Here is a 14,635-nt window from a genome sequence, read left to right on the forward strand (position 1 = left end):
TATGGACGCAAATATGACATCTATTTCATGCAAAACATGAATGTGAGAAACAGTATAGGGAATAACACATTTGTTTACTGTAACAGAGCATACTTTCCTAGCAACAAAAGACTGTAGCTTACAAAACGTAGTTTGAATGTTGCAGATGTCTTGTAGTATAAACTTATTTTAATTAATATTAATAAATATATGTGATTTTGTTAATGAATGTGCTCTAATATTTTGCTCAAAGTGAAAATGCAACATAGCATAATTACTCTCAAACATACAGCAGTTCATAGCATAAATCAGCAATGGAATTGGGGCTGCTAGTACAACTATAACTAATACAAGTTCAAGTAATTATTAATTATAAGCATGAAAGTATCCAGTAACAACAAAAAAGAACTTGTAGATATGTTAGAAGTTGTAGTTCTATTGAACTTAGTCGGAGATGATGCCATAGGATTTTTTTAACTCCCAGGATATTCTCAACAAGGCCATTTAACCTTTGCAACCATGCAGTATGTTCACAGATATCACTTACTGAAAAAATATAGATTAAAACACTGATCATTTCAAGTTGAAAAGTAAATTCAAGAAGCTATTAAATATTAATATGAAATACATGAAGGGAAGAAAATGAATAAAAACCAGCAACATTAACAAATTTTCTGATTAAAGGAATTGCTCCTAGCTGCAAAGAATCGTCCAAATGAATAATAGTTACTCACTCACTGTTTTTAAATAAAGACACCATTTATTAGTTTTTATACATGTTAACCCATTTAAAGAAAGGAGATATGTTAATATTAATGCTTAATTAATATAAAAATTAATCATAAAATAATATAAAATAAGCATAAAATAAATTGTTTATGTCATGTAAGTTTATATACTATTGCCCCCTTAAGTTTAAAAAAGCTCAATTTATAAAAATATTAATAATAGTATCAAGAATAAAATAAGTCCCTAACTTACATCAGAATTGACATAAGACAGGACTGTTGTAATGGCACTCATTGTAAGCTGAAGACTTCTCATATTTATACATATACGATTTTGTAGGGATTAATAGGATTCTTTACAAAATGATTTAAACATTAAATTTTGCATTAAAAAAAGGCTCAGAAATTTTTTTATTAAAAATTCATTAAAATAATCACCTCTTTTGTTTATATCTCTGCTACATACTTAATTTCTTCAACCAATCTAAAAAACTTGAAATAGTGAAATGAATTCTGAAATTCTCTATAAATGCAGAAATATATTGCTTTAATAAATAATACAAATTCTAATCCTTGAGACCTCAGTATTTTATTATATGGTACTAATTCTCTTTTTTCCATACAGATGGAAGTGTGTTCAGATATAGTGCTATGCTTTCTGTCATCTGATATAATCTCTGATAAATTCTGGCAGTGCTTTTCTACATCTTCAAATTCAAATTCATTCTGTTTTGGTCATACTGGCTTTAGCTATGGTCCTGGTTATTGAACAAAATACTACTTTCTCATTCATTGACAAAAGATGGCACTTTTAAGTATTTTTTTTTTTTTTTTTTTTTTTTAATTCTCAGATCTTGGTTTACATACGTTCACTATTATATGAGAAAAATAAAATTTCTTTATTAAAAAACTTCTCACCTAACCAATCCCCCCACATTCTTATAACCTCTAATTATCTTACTTATTTCGTCTAATTCAAAATTATTAATTTCAGATCTTCATTTAAGAATACAAAATAAGAAATGCAAAAACTTTGTTTTTACTTATTTATTTTCTTATGCAGAATTTCTTTATATAATCCAATTTTACAATCAATAAGAAATGCAAACTTTGTTTTTTACTTATTTATTTTCTTATACAGAGTTTCTTTATACAATTCCATTTTACAATCCAGACAATATGAATCCAATTTTAAAATTCAGACTGGCAAAACTCTATTTTAGCCTGCCCAACACCCAAAAGAAATACTTAATAGTTTTAGTAACTTACTATTACTATGCCAACATTTTTACATTACATGCCAACATTACTATTACTATGTCATTATTTTTTTTTTAAAATGTACTTATGCAATTTGATAAGCTATTTTAAATTCATTAACTAAGTTGCATGAGCTCAAAGATCCTTTTATATGTATCTATCATTAATAAAACACTGAAGTGCACTCTAATTTACATTAAAAATTTTTTTTTATTTAAAGGATACACACTGTTATAACAGATAAGAACTATATTTGGGATATTATTAAGTACTTTACCTTTTTTTAAGCTCAGTAACTGTCTCTGCTATATGACTAGATCCTCCATCAGAAATATCTATGAATTATATTTAAATTCCATATTTTATTTGCAGAATTAATACATTAAAACTAACAAAAGCATGAGAAAAAAAACTTTGATGGGTAGTCATATCATTTCATATAATTGGCATAAGGAAAATCAGCTACTCAACTGGGATAGTAGTTAGCGATGTTGTCTGTTGTTCTAAAGGGCCCGGATTCGAATCCCAGAGAAGGCATAGATGTTTGTAAATGTATAGTGTCTATGCAGCATGAAGCATTCTAAATATGCAGTGGGATGAAAGGTCCTCACCAGAAGTTGGTGGTACGGGAACAGGGGTGAGCAATCCTCAGATCCGTCCCGCTCCATGTGCTCTTCCTCAAAACTGGGGAAAGAACTGAGCAATGTCGTGCTGTCACCTGTATGATGCTCAAAGCTCTTACCAATAACAGATGCAAGCTTGCACTCCTTGCCATGAAGAATTTCATCAGCTTTTTCTGATGTTACTGTCCGGTTGTGGTTAAGTCAGGGTTGTGACTTAACCACAACCGGAAAATCATATTAAAAATAAAACAGACTAACTTTTATTTTATTCATTATAGATGTCCCTCTAAAACTATTTAAAATAAATTCTAATCAGTTTTGGCACTGCCATGAAGCAGACTATATCTTATATTTGATTTTAAAGCAAACTGCAGGATAAAACTGCATGTAAAAATGCAAACAAATTTTGATGCAACCAACAGAAAGGCCTTCAAATTATATGTGAAAAGTTTTTTTGCTTAAAAGTTGCATAGGTAACCACTTTTACATTATTGCATAGGTAACCACTGTTAATAAATTGAAGAAGATAACTTAAAATGTTACAAAAATCTTTTGAAAGTTCTTATAATGCTTATCACATTCCTGGATATACTAATGCTCTTCACTGGCAACTAGACTGGTCTTCACTAAAATTTTTTTTAACCTTTTCCACAGGAAAACAATATTTCTATTACAGGAAGATAGTAGTACCAAATAATATTCTGCAGAAAAATATATGTGTTACTTCAATACTTCTGGCACATCACACTTCATTTGATTCTAATTAAAGTGAATTTATGCAGAGATACTGGAATAAAAATAAAATGTCATTTCAAGCGATTTTAGTTGATTTTTTTAACTCATTGGCCACCCTTAAATTAAATATGCTGTTTTATGTTTTATAACAATGTTCTTGCTTTCAAATATTGTTGACAAACATATTTTAAAGTGTGTCATTCTGTTTCAACTCTTTGCTTATTAAAATAGTAGATTTGTTTATTAATCTATTTTTAGAAGAAATAATACAGCAAATATAAAAAATCTGATGTGTACACCACATGACTTCTTTGTACAGAATATTAAATTATATGCACTTTTTGCTGCATTTCATATAAACTTATTTCCTCGAATTTCATTAGAGATATACTTCTCATTCAATTAATTTGGTTCTCTGTTTCCGGTAAGGCAAAAATACATATAACCTCAAAATATCTTCATTAAAAAATTGAAAAATACAATTAAAACAATAAAAAAAATTTTACAATTAAAATTAAATATTCTACCCAAAAAGAAGTGATTTGGCCAGCAGCCAACAAGGCTGATTTTTCGCTGCACAAAAATGAAAGTTTAATTTTGGTCCCACTCGGCAAAATGACATTAAAGGTCCTGAAGCTGAATTCACTATTCTGCTAAGTTTCAAACGTAAACAAATATGGCTGCTATGATTAAAAAAAAATTAGGTTTAGGTGCACATAAACAACTTTTAAATTATTGATAATTTTAAAACTACTGCATGTAGATTAACTAAAGGCATTAAAACTAACCAGAAGATAAGAACAACATAATTCGATCATTTTTAAAGCAAAAAATGTGCAATTTACCAACATGCAAAAAATTTTTTAAAAATGAGCTCACTGAGCCGAGTAACAGAGTGGGTATATTCTTTTGGTGTGGCCGATTACAACCAAAAAGGGAGATGCACAACTACATATTATAGCAGTCCTATATACAAAATTTCAATGTTTTGAGGTTACTCGTTTTTGAGTTATACGAGATACATACATACATATGTAAATACGTACATACGGATGCCACGAAAAAATCTCTTCTGAATCTATTTTAAATCATTTTTATAATTCCTTTGGGGAAAAACAGTCCTTTATTCTGTCCTTACGTGCAGATCTCTAGGAAAAACATTGTTAAATTGCATTCAAGAGCGGTCAAAATGGATATTTTTGTTGAAATATGATACCCAGAAGGAAAGAAAAAAGGATGGCAGCACTTACTATATTGAGAATTACAAAAATATCACATTTTTAAAGATCTTGTGATTTTGCTGCTGAATTTCATGAGGCATGAGTGCAAAGAAAGTGGTATTTAATAAATAAATAAATAAAAAGTTCATAATTAAAAAAGTTGTGTAATTCATATTAATAACAAAACTTAGCACTGACATGATGAACCAAAAAAGACTGATAAAAATTAAAGGCAACACTTAACACTGAATCATGAATTCTTAATATATTCTGCTTTCAAAAATTTTGTGATTTTGATGTTAAATTATATATGAAGACAAAATGCAAAGAATGTGATATTTAATAAAAAAGTTAAAAAGACAAAAAAAATTGCATAGGTAATCTTATTAAGAAAAATGAACACTGCTATGAAAAACTGAGAAAAACTTGAAAAGAATCAAAAATTGTATGGTAACACTTAATATTATATGAATTCTAAAATTATGCTGCTTTTTAAAATTGTGTTTTTACTATTGAATTTTATGTGGCACAAATGCAAAACTATGTTTAATATTAAAAGTTAAAAGGACAAAAAAGTTGTGTTAGTAAAATGAGCCCAAGAACAGGCTGGCAAAACACGAACTCAGTGAGAGCTTAAACTTCACAAACCTTCTGATGTGATGTTAAAATCCTATCAGAATTTTATCTTTCCCCCCCTTCCCAGTTATAAACATTGTAAGGAATTTTCTCTTTCCTTGCCACTTGCCTTCATAGTGTAATTGGAAGCACACCTAGCTAATAACTTGAAGTCAAATCCTGGTAAAACCACAGCTGATTTTTCATATTTCCCAGCATTAAAAAAAAATTAACTGTTCTACATCATTGCACTACTTCATCTAATTTCAAATATAATATTATGTTGTGCCCATTTTTGTATTGCTAATTCAGAGATAATAAGGCACAACATCTTTCTCTATTAATAACAAATTCGAAATTTTAATACTTTTTCTTTTCAACCAAGCAAGAAAAGAAATGTAAATTACAATCAAATGAAAGATCAGATGAATCTTTATCTAAGATAAAGAAAATCAAACGATAAGATTAATGTGAATTCTTTCTACAATGATGTTAAATATGCAGTCATTATCCCATAGGTAGTGGCAAAGATATATCATCAACATCATGAAACTATTACACAGTCTTTATTAAATTATAATAGCGTCTAACAAAATTTTTAAAAAAAATTGATTTGTTAACTTTGAAGGCAAAATTTATTACATTAATTCTGAGGGGAATACAGTGAAAAGTCGTTAATCCGGACTTGTCGGGACTTCGGCGATTCCGGATTATTGATTTTTCTGGATTATAGATCATCAGTTTAAATCTCGTAAGATGGCTTGCAGAAATTCTAAAATTAAAAATATGAAACCGTAATTTATGAAATAAAGAACAATTATGATCTAAAGGATATCAAAACTTACAAAAAGAAAAGCTTAATATTTATTTGTTTACTTTATTAAACATTTCTTTCAATGTAAGTTGTTTAAGTTGCTTCGTTTTATGTGATAATACTTTCTCTTTAATTCTATAAACAAACATAATTTCTTGTTCATTTACAAAGTTCCGCTGTTCAAGTCCCGTTAATTGCTGTGCCGAGAATACCGACTAACTTGTCAATCGAAATTTTTTCGTTTTCACTAACCTCTCTGTCACATTCTTCATGTCTTTACCCGTTTTTTGCAGCAATTCCACTTTTTGTTTGTTGGACATCGAAACATACTTTCGTTTTGTAGATCCTTTGGAAGTTCAAGCATCGGAAATTTTATCTGACAAAATCGAAAGTTCAAGTTTACTTTTATAAAATTGCTCTTACAGTCTGCAAAAAATAATAAGCAGGATCCAATTCGAAGATTAAGGAACAACGCAATCATTAACATTAACTGAAATAGATAATTTGATAATTTTAGCTTACACCGTCCGTTATACATTAAACGTGCAGGCGAAAACATATTCTGCACTTGTGCACATGCATATGCGCAGTAGTCAAGGTCTTACGTGCACGCGTAAAACGCCTGTGCGCATGTGCCAATGCGGCGCATGCGCAGAAAGTTTTTAGCTTTGAGGTCCGGATTATGGGTGTCCGAATTAACGACTTTTGACTGTATTATGGAAAACGCTGCTGTACTTGCAAGTTTTCACTTTGCCTTCTTTCAAAAATTTTTTTATATTTGTCTTTTTCACATTCCACTTCAATATTTGTTGAAGCTCATTCCCATTATACGAAAGCATTTGATACCATATAATGTATAACTTTTGTTCTGAAATAAAGGTAATATTGATGCTATTTTTTTATTTAAGCAATAAGAAACTCTCTTTAAATGAATAGAGAATTATGATATAGTAGAATTAGCTATAATATTTCACTGCCTAAGAATTAATCATTTATTCTTAGGAAGACACCACTTTGAATTAGATTAATATAGCCCTGGTATTGTACTCATACTGACATGGACTTGACCTAACCTACGATTAGGTAAACTAGCCTTTCACTCTATTCTTTCCTGGTAGCTAAACTAGCCACTGACTATATTTATCATTATTGTTGGAAAATATAACTTATTGTAAACCATTTACTGCATCATCTCTTCTCCTTGAAATGTTTATTTAGTTTAGTTCTTATTTTAATGTAATATAGTAGTTACTTCTACTTCTTTTTCTTGCTGCCACTGTTTGCATTGAGAATGGACTGTTTCAACCTAATTAAGATGCAAAAACAAAACGTGATGTTACGTCATCTGAAAAGCCGATTCGTGCCGATAGCTGATTGGTTGCCGTGAGATGACATCATGCATACTTCTAGGTATAAGTATCTCGCGTCGCTCTGGCTCTTTTCCGAGTCACAGTTCATTTGCTTCACTCATCGAGTGAAGTCTTATTGTTTTTTGCTCTCTCTTCATCTTGATTTTTTGTAAGTATGATTTTGCTTCTACAAACCACCTGATAGCCAGAACAATGTCAATTGATAACAAAGGCAAATGCCTCAATAAACCGAGGACGACGACTGATTTTGATAATGAAGTCCAACAAATTGTTCATCACATTCAAGAGCTCAAAGATGCCATAGTTAAAGTTCAACAACTTCCTATCACAAAAGAAAGCGTCCAGCTACGTCGCTCAATGTAAGCCGAACTCAAAACCCAAGAGCAAAAGCTCTATTCATTTATACCAAAAAGAGATGTAGATACTATCATATCGCAATTCCCGCCTTCCACTAGCGAAAGCGCTAATGATTGGTCAGTAGTTAAACCAGCTAAAAGATCGCGCCGCGATAGCGGGTCTTCCTACAGTTCACAGACGATAAGCACCTCATCCCGATTTGACTCCCTCAACAACGAGGAAATGCTTGACACGAATAATGACGGCGCTAATAATGAAGATATTAATATGACCCAACCAGAAAAGCCTAAGAAACCCAGCAGCCCATATCCTAAAAATACTAAAATTCCTCCAATAATAATTACCGATCTCAATAGTAACAATTGGCCAGAAATCAGAAAACACATAAAAGAAAATTTAAAGATTTGCAAACTTGAAACCAAAACTGAAGGTGATACCATAAGAGTACAGTTTTTCAACGAAGACGATTTCCGAAAAGCCCAAGATTATTTAGAAAAAGCGCCCATCCCTTTCCATACCTATTTATTAAATAAAGAAAAGAACCTGAAAACTGTCATCAAAGGATTAACCGTACAAACCCCCATTGACGAAATTAAAGAAGAATTAAAACTACATAACATTAATGTGCTTAAAATCCATCAATTACAAAGGATGCGCGATGGTATTCCAACATTACTGCCTATTTTTTATGTCGAAACGCCAAGAACTCAAGAAGAAAAAGAAATTTTTAACATCACACATATCTGTGACATGAAAGTGCGTATCGTAGGTTATAACTCAAGACTGGGCCCAGTCCAATGTTTTAGATGTCAACGCTATGGACATACGCAGAGAGCGTGCCACAACTTACCACGATGCGTACGATGCCTAGAAAATCATCTTTCATATCAATGCCCAATAAAAGAGAAAAAAGAAATACCAGCAAGATGCGTGCTTTGTAGCGGTTTTCACGCCGCTACAAGCATAGATTGTCCTGAACATCCAAGCAAAAAATACTTACAAAAGCAAAAAATTCAACAAAAAATTCCGCAAAAAGATGACTTCCCCAAATTAAATACACAAAATCCAGAACCGATCACAGAAAACAGCAATAAGAAGACATACGCTAACGTTACGGCACCTAAAGAAATAGAAAAAACTAAACTATCTGACGTCAAAAATTTAGATGAATTTAAATCACTGATATTCAAGTTAAAAGATCTTTACCACAAGTTCACAAAAGTCTCAAATGAAAATGAAAAGTTAGATTTCGCCCTACAAGCACTGGAACTCTTCGTATAAGCCCTTATTAGCGCTTAGAACACAGATGATGACGTAGCCGAGTGGCACAGACCAAGGAAAGTTTTTGCCCAACGAGATCGACGGTTCGGTCCTACCGAACGCTAAACACAAATAGGACTTGTATTATATTTATCTTCTCCGTATTTAACCTAGAAAAATTTTTACTACTTGTATTTTGTGTGAATTATTATTATTTGTGTGAATATTATATTTTTCAAGAATTTTTAAAATATACAGATTTTTCAAAAGAAGACTCCAACATCTGAAATTCAACTTTGATTATTGCCAAAAATAGCTTTTATTAAAGCTTTTACGAATACTCCATGATGTCATCGAAGAGATTTATATTAGTCAAAGCCCAGTAGGGCTGATACTACTTAAAAGTCTGAGGATCAAGGATCAAGGATCAAGGCTCTTTTCCTTACCCGCTCCGATTTCCTGGCTGGGAACTAGCTGATAGTTGACATTCTGATTGTCCTTAGGGGATTAGATCAATATAGCTTATTAAAGCCCAACTGGGCTAATATAAGCATAAGCAATTAGCATTTAAGCAGGCTCAGCCCTCCTTCCAGTTCTCCTTCTTCTAATTCCTGCTTTCCTGGCACTTGCGTGAGCAGTTTCCAGCCCCTTTAGAAGGATGCATGCAGTCCGGTGAATAAAGTGCCTTGGTTCCGGTTTGCGGGATGGCTGTTCCTAAATAAAGTTCCTTGGTGCCTGTTCGTGGGATGGTTGTTCCGGAATGGAGTTCCTTGGTTCATGTCCACAAGATTATTGTTCCGGAATAAATTCCTTGGTTACAGAGGCTACCATGTGAGTGACTGCCGTGGGCGGCATCCATGTTCTTCAATAAAGGCGGCATTTAAAACACGTGAGCGGCGATTCCTGGTGCAAACGGAGGCCGGTTTTAAGTGCTTTCAAGAACTTCAGTTAAATTTTCAGGTGTTTTCTCAACCATTAATCATGGACGTTTTGAATGTGTAGCCAACTTCATTTTTAGGCCGCATAATTAATGATTAGGACATTTTTGTTTGTATTGAATGCCAGTGTTTTGGAGACCAGGTAAAAATATTATTTGATGAATGATGGTTATATTATATTTTTCCTAAGACTCTGATATTGTTGAAATTTATTTTCTGTGTTTTTATTCTTTATTATATTGTTAATAAATTGGTTAAGTTCAAAACCTTTTATTGTCGTCAATGTCTGCACAACATGATATATCAGGGAGCTTTTATTGCTACTACTGCTAAATGTTAAATTTTATAAACTTTAAACTTTGCTTTAGCATCAATTATAACAGAAACATTCAACGAATATATTTATATGATCCTGCAGGGGTTTTCTATCAAAAAATAAAATTGTCAGATGAAAAACTAGTTTTGCATTTATGGTTGTCCATTAAAAATATAAAAGCTAAATTTATAATCATAAAATTATAATGAGTACCATTCAAATTTATTTTCTTTTCAGCTGCCATTTATAAATATAGACTTTCAAGTACAGTTACTGTAACTGTTTCAATAATTATGTGAAGAAAGTCATTTCTGGTCACTCAAAAAGAAGGTTTTTCAAATCTTAACTATTTCCTCAAATTTCAGAAATTTTTTAATTAACTATGATTTGAGGCAATTCATAGAAGCTGATGCCACTAGATTAGTCAAGGTTACACACACAATATATAATAAGCACTTTCAAAGCAAAAGTCATATTCTCATCTGATTCATATAAGTTCATAAGCCACTTCAAGCACTGAAGTGGGAATGATTATGATCATACAGGAAAAGACCAAAAACTCAGGCTTTGGACAAGAAGTTGCACTAAATTTGAGGATTTTGCAGGTTTTAGAAAATTAAAAAGAAAAAATAAATAGACTATATAAAAGGAAAATAAATAATCTAAAATTATACTAAGCATCTAAAAGCAATATATAAATTTCTTTCTGGCATTTTTGTACAGAAAAACAAGAAACTTATAAATAGAAAATAACGAAAAAGAGCATGTAAAGAGACATACAAAAATTTATTTCTATATTTTTAAGCATCACTTTATAATAGTTTGTTTTAAAAATTTATAACATATTAGTACGGAGGATTTCATATAAAAATTGTAAACATTTTTCTCTAAGGCAAATCTTTCATTTAAATTATACCTTTTCAGTGTTGCCATCATCACCAAGATCAGAATCCTGCAGTTAATTTAAAACACTGTCAATTATTTTACAGTAGTCTATAAATTCATTAAAAATTAGTCATCTAATTCACAATGCTGTCTTCTTGAATCCTTTGTTCATTTTTCATGATTACTGTTACAGAAGGAAGCAATTCTTAAGCCCAGTGTTTTAATGGCAGACAGGTACAAAATGAAACAAAAAGTAGTCTTAGCTAATATGATACACTTGAGAAAATTTTGATTATGATATATACCAAAAAAAGGAGGAGAGCTTAAAAACTATTCATAAATGCCCTCAATATGCAGCACCAAAATGACTAGGTTTGATTATAATTTTTACCATTATTTGTAGAAATCCGAATGTCCATTATCCGGAATGATCTAAAATCTGGACCTCAAAACCACAAACTTTTTTTGGTATGCTTTACGCATGCGCATTTGATTTTTCCTTCCATAATAAAACATGTGGAGATTTTCACTTAAAAATCCCGATTCTTAATTTCCCTTAGGCACTAAATAAAATACATCATTATGAAAAAACAATCATGTAAGCAAAAATTTGTGAGATTAATAATTTGGCTCCATAGCTGAGTATCTGCTTGGCATACATCTCAAACCAAACATTCACCTATTTTATATCCCTGACGCCGGCCTGGCGAGTCATTATTTATCATATTTTACTTTCATCACCACATGTTTATCTACACATTAGCTTCAGTAATAACTCATGCAGTGATGTCCAAACTTTTTTTTATATTAGCAATTGAATTACAAGAGTTTGGCAAACTTCTATGCTAGCATTACTCTCGGCAATGATTATAGATTTTTAAATGCTCTAATGTATGTTGACGAAAAAAATTCAACAAAATTTTTTTTTCATATGCTAAAAATATATTTTGTTAATGAAACTCATAGACCAAAAGGTTACATTTAGTACCATTGTAATTAAGAATAACTGATAGGTTATTCACCATAAACTCAGAAGCGGCGGCAGAATAAGTTGGCACCAGATGGCAGAATTTACGGAAGGCGAAATTTTTGGAATTTGGGGAAGCACCAAGCGGCAAAATTAAGGGATGAGAAGTTTTTTATGGTTTAGGGAAAGCACCTGGGATCCAAAGTTTAGGCACGATGAAAATTCAGAACTTAGGAAGGAGCTTTGTAGCAAAATTTAGGACTCGTAGAAACTGCACCAGGTGGTATCTAGCACCGGCTCTAGATAAAACCTTAAGTATATGTGGGAGTTTATTTATTCAGGACTTTGGTTAGTTTTAAGCATGTGCAAGAAATAAATGTAGGTAAAGTAAATAACTAAACTAATACAATTCTGGCTTAATTCAGTGCACAGTAGGAGCAAGACAATTAGCAGAACAACTTGGCTTTTTTCCCAATCTTGTGATACACAGCCAATAATGTATAACAGATGCTATTAAACTAGGCTGAAATTATCTTTCCAATTCTTGGGCTGCCTAAGGATCTACAAAGTGAAACCATGTTTCGATGTCCATTAAACAAAAAGTGGAATTATTGCAGAAAATGGATAAAGGCATATCCGTCTCAAAATTATGCGAGGAGTATGGCATTAGAAAGTCGACTGCATATGATGTAAGAAAAAGGAACTTCTTGAATTTTTTGTGGAAGCAACTTAAACAACTTACATTGAAAGAAATGTTTAATAAAGTAAACAAATAAATATTAAGCTTTTTTTGTAAATTTTGATACCCTTTAGATCATAATTGTTCTTTTTTTCATAAATTACGATTTCATATTTTTAAATTGTATAATTTTTATATGCCATCTTACCAGATTTAAATTGATGATCTAATATCCGTAAAAATCCCAAATCCGGAATGTGTCAAAAAGGTATTTTACTGGCACTAATACCAAAACGGATGCTACAGGCATCTGCTCGAGAAAAAAAAGAGAAAATGTCTTCAACTAACCCTAATTATGGCAGAATGAGCCCAAATGATTAATGTTACTATTTGTATACTGCAATTCGTACTATTCATACTTTGTACTGAATTAATTAATTTGCTGGAAACTAGTTTTTTAACAAAAATTGTATTTTGGCAAGTAATCTTGCTAAGTTAATGCATAAAAAATACTATTTTTTTATCCAATGACAGGCACTTGCCTATTCAGCTTCGGCCACTCCTAAGGCCAGAAATGGTGGCCATTTTATTGTGGAGGCACCTAATAGGCAGCCACCATTGCCTCCTATGAAGGAATGGACAGTTACAAACATGCCTTCTCTGGGATTCAAACCAGGACCCTTCAGTCTAACCACTATACTGTTTTAAAAATATTATGTATTATATTATCGATATAAACAAAACAGTATTAATACAAACCATCTCTGTCTACTGAAGTCAAAACAACATAATCTAAATTCCAATCAGCTATAGCTTTGGCAGTATTCTTAGGTTCATTGGGATCAGGTGGAGGAGGAGTTCTTGAAGTTTTGACAGAGCAAAAACGGCATCCTCGTGTGCAAGTATCACCTAATAACTTTAATATTGATAATTAGTTATTTGGTAACTAAAACTTATCAAAATTTTAGAAAATCTTTAAAAATAATTCAATACATACAAAGTAGAAGCACAATACAAATATAGAGAAAATGGTATTTTCTTATTATTTGCTCCTTGATGAGGTGTCACCAGATCACTGGCAATTTTACAATTTAGTGAAAAATGGCTTTGGCGCTCAAAGGTACTCTTCTGCTCATATGTAATAATGAAAAGATGCATTTTATTAGAAAAAGTAAAAATCTATGTAGTTAATATTTGCATTTTTAGAGCCAAAAAGTACCGACCAAAGAAATGATGGTTAAATATAAAGCATGTAAATCCATGTGTATTAAGACATGTGTAATATGTGCATGTGTGGGTTGATTATTCTCCAGTGTTTAATCAAAAATACTACAAAAACATGGTAAATCTACTGAAAATTTAAATTGAGAGTGTGGATAATCAGAAAGGACAAGAATCTAAGCAAAAAAATTAGAACTCTTAAGTAAACTACAACATCATTATTTTCCACTTTTCCCTTTTCAGAAAAAGTGTAAATTTCCCTATTTTGAAAATAATACTTCCCCTTTACCATTAAGAACAATGATATTTCCATCCACACAGAAAAGTAGACTGGAGCCATACATCAGAACATACTTTTTTTGGGGGGAAGGGCTGTAAAATATTTCTAGCAAGTCCATAAATTCATACAGCCTTTAAAAGTATTGTTACTTGCATATGGATGGACTGAATGCATCTAGAACCCATGATAGCTAGATAAAATTTATTTTCCTAAAAGTAATACCTTACAGTTCTAAAACTTTCCTTCTTTTTTTTTTTTTTTTTTTTTCATTGAAAAATTCTCAAAAGAAAATTAAAATTATCTCTTCTCATCATTAAAAGTTTGAATTTTTCTTATCTTTCCACCTTAGTTGGCAAATAATTCATTTATTTTTCACAGTAATTCTTAA

The 14,635-nt window shown here is 31.3% G+C and overlaps 1 protein-coding gene across 3 annotated transcripts in view; it reads right to left on the reverse strand.

The window, feature by feature from the left end:
• Las (lipoyl synthase, mitochondrial) overlaps positions 1-14,635 on the reverse strand; it is a 46,652-nt gene that overhangs the window by 17,884 nt on the left and 14,133 nt on the right. For all 3 annotated transcript variants that reach the window (XM_035364027.2, XM_085818331.1, XM_035364034.2), the window contains 2 exons: positions 13,506-13,662; positions 2,245-2,302 (listed from right to left, as the gene is read on the reverse strand). In XM_035364027.2, coding sequence (XP_035219918.1) covers positions 2,245-2,302; positions 13,506-13,662 — 215 coding nt within the window. The remainder of the gene's footprint in view (positions 1-2,244; positions 2,303-13,505; positions 13,663-14,635) is intronic.

Source organism: Stegodyphus dumicola, chromosome 6 (assembly GCF_044657685.1).
Source record: "Stegodyphus dumicola isolate Sdum_Otavi_A_Nest chromosome 6, ASM4465768v1".
Taxonomy (NCBI): Eukaryota; Metazoa; Arthropoda; class Arachnida; order Araneae; family Eresidae; genus Stegodyphus; species Stegodyphus dumicola.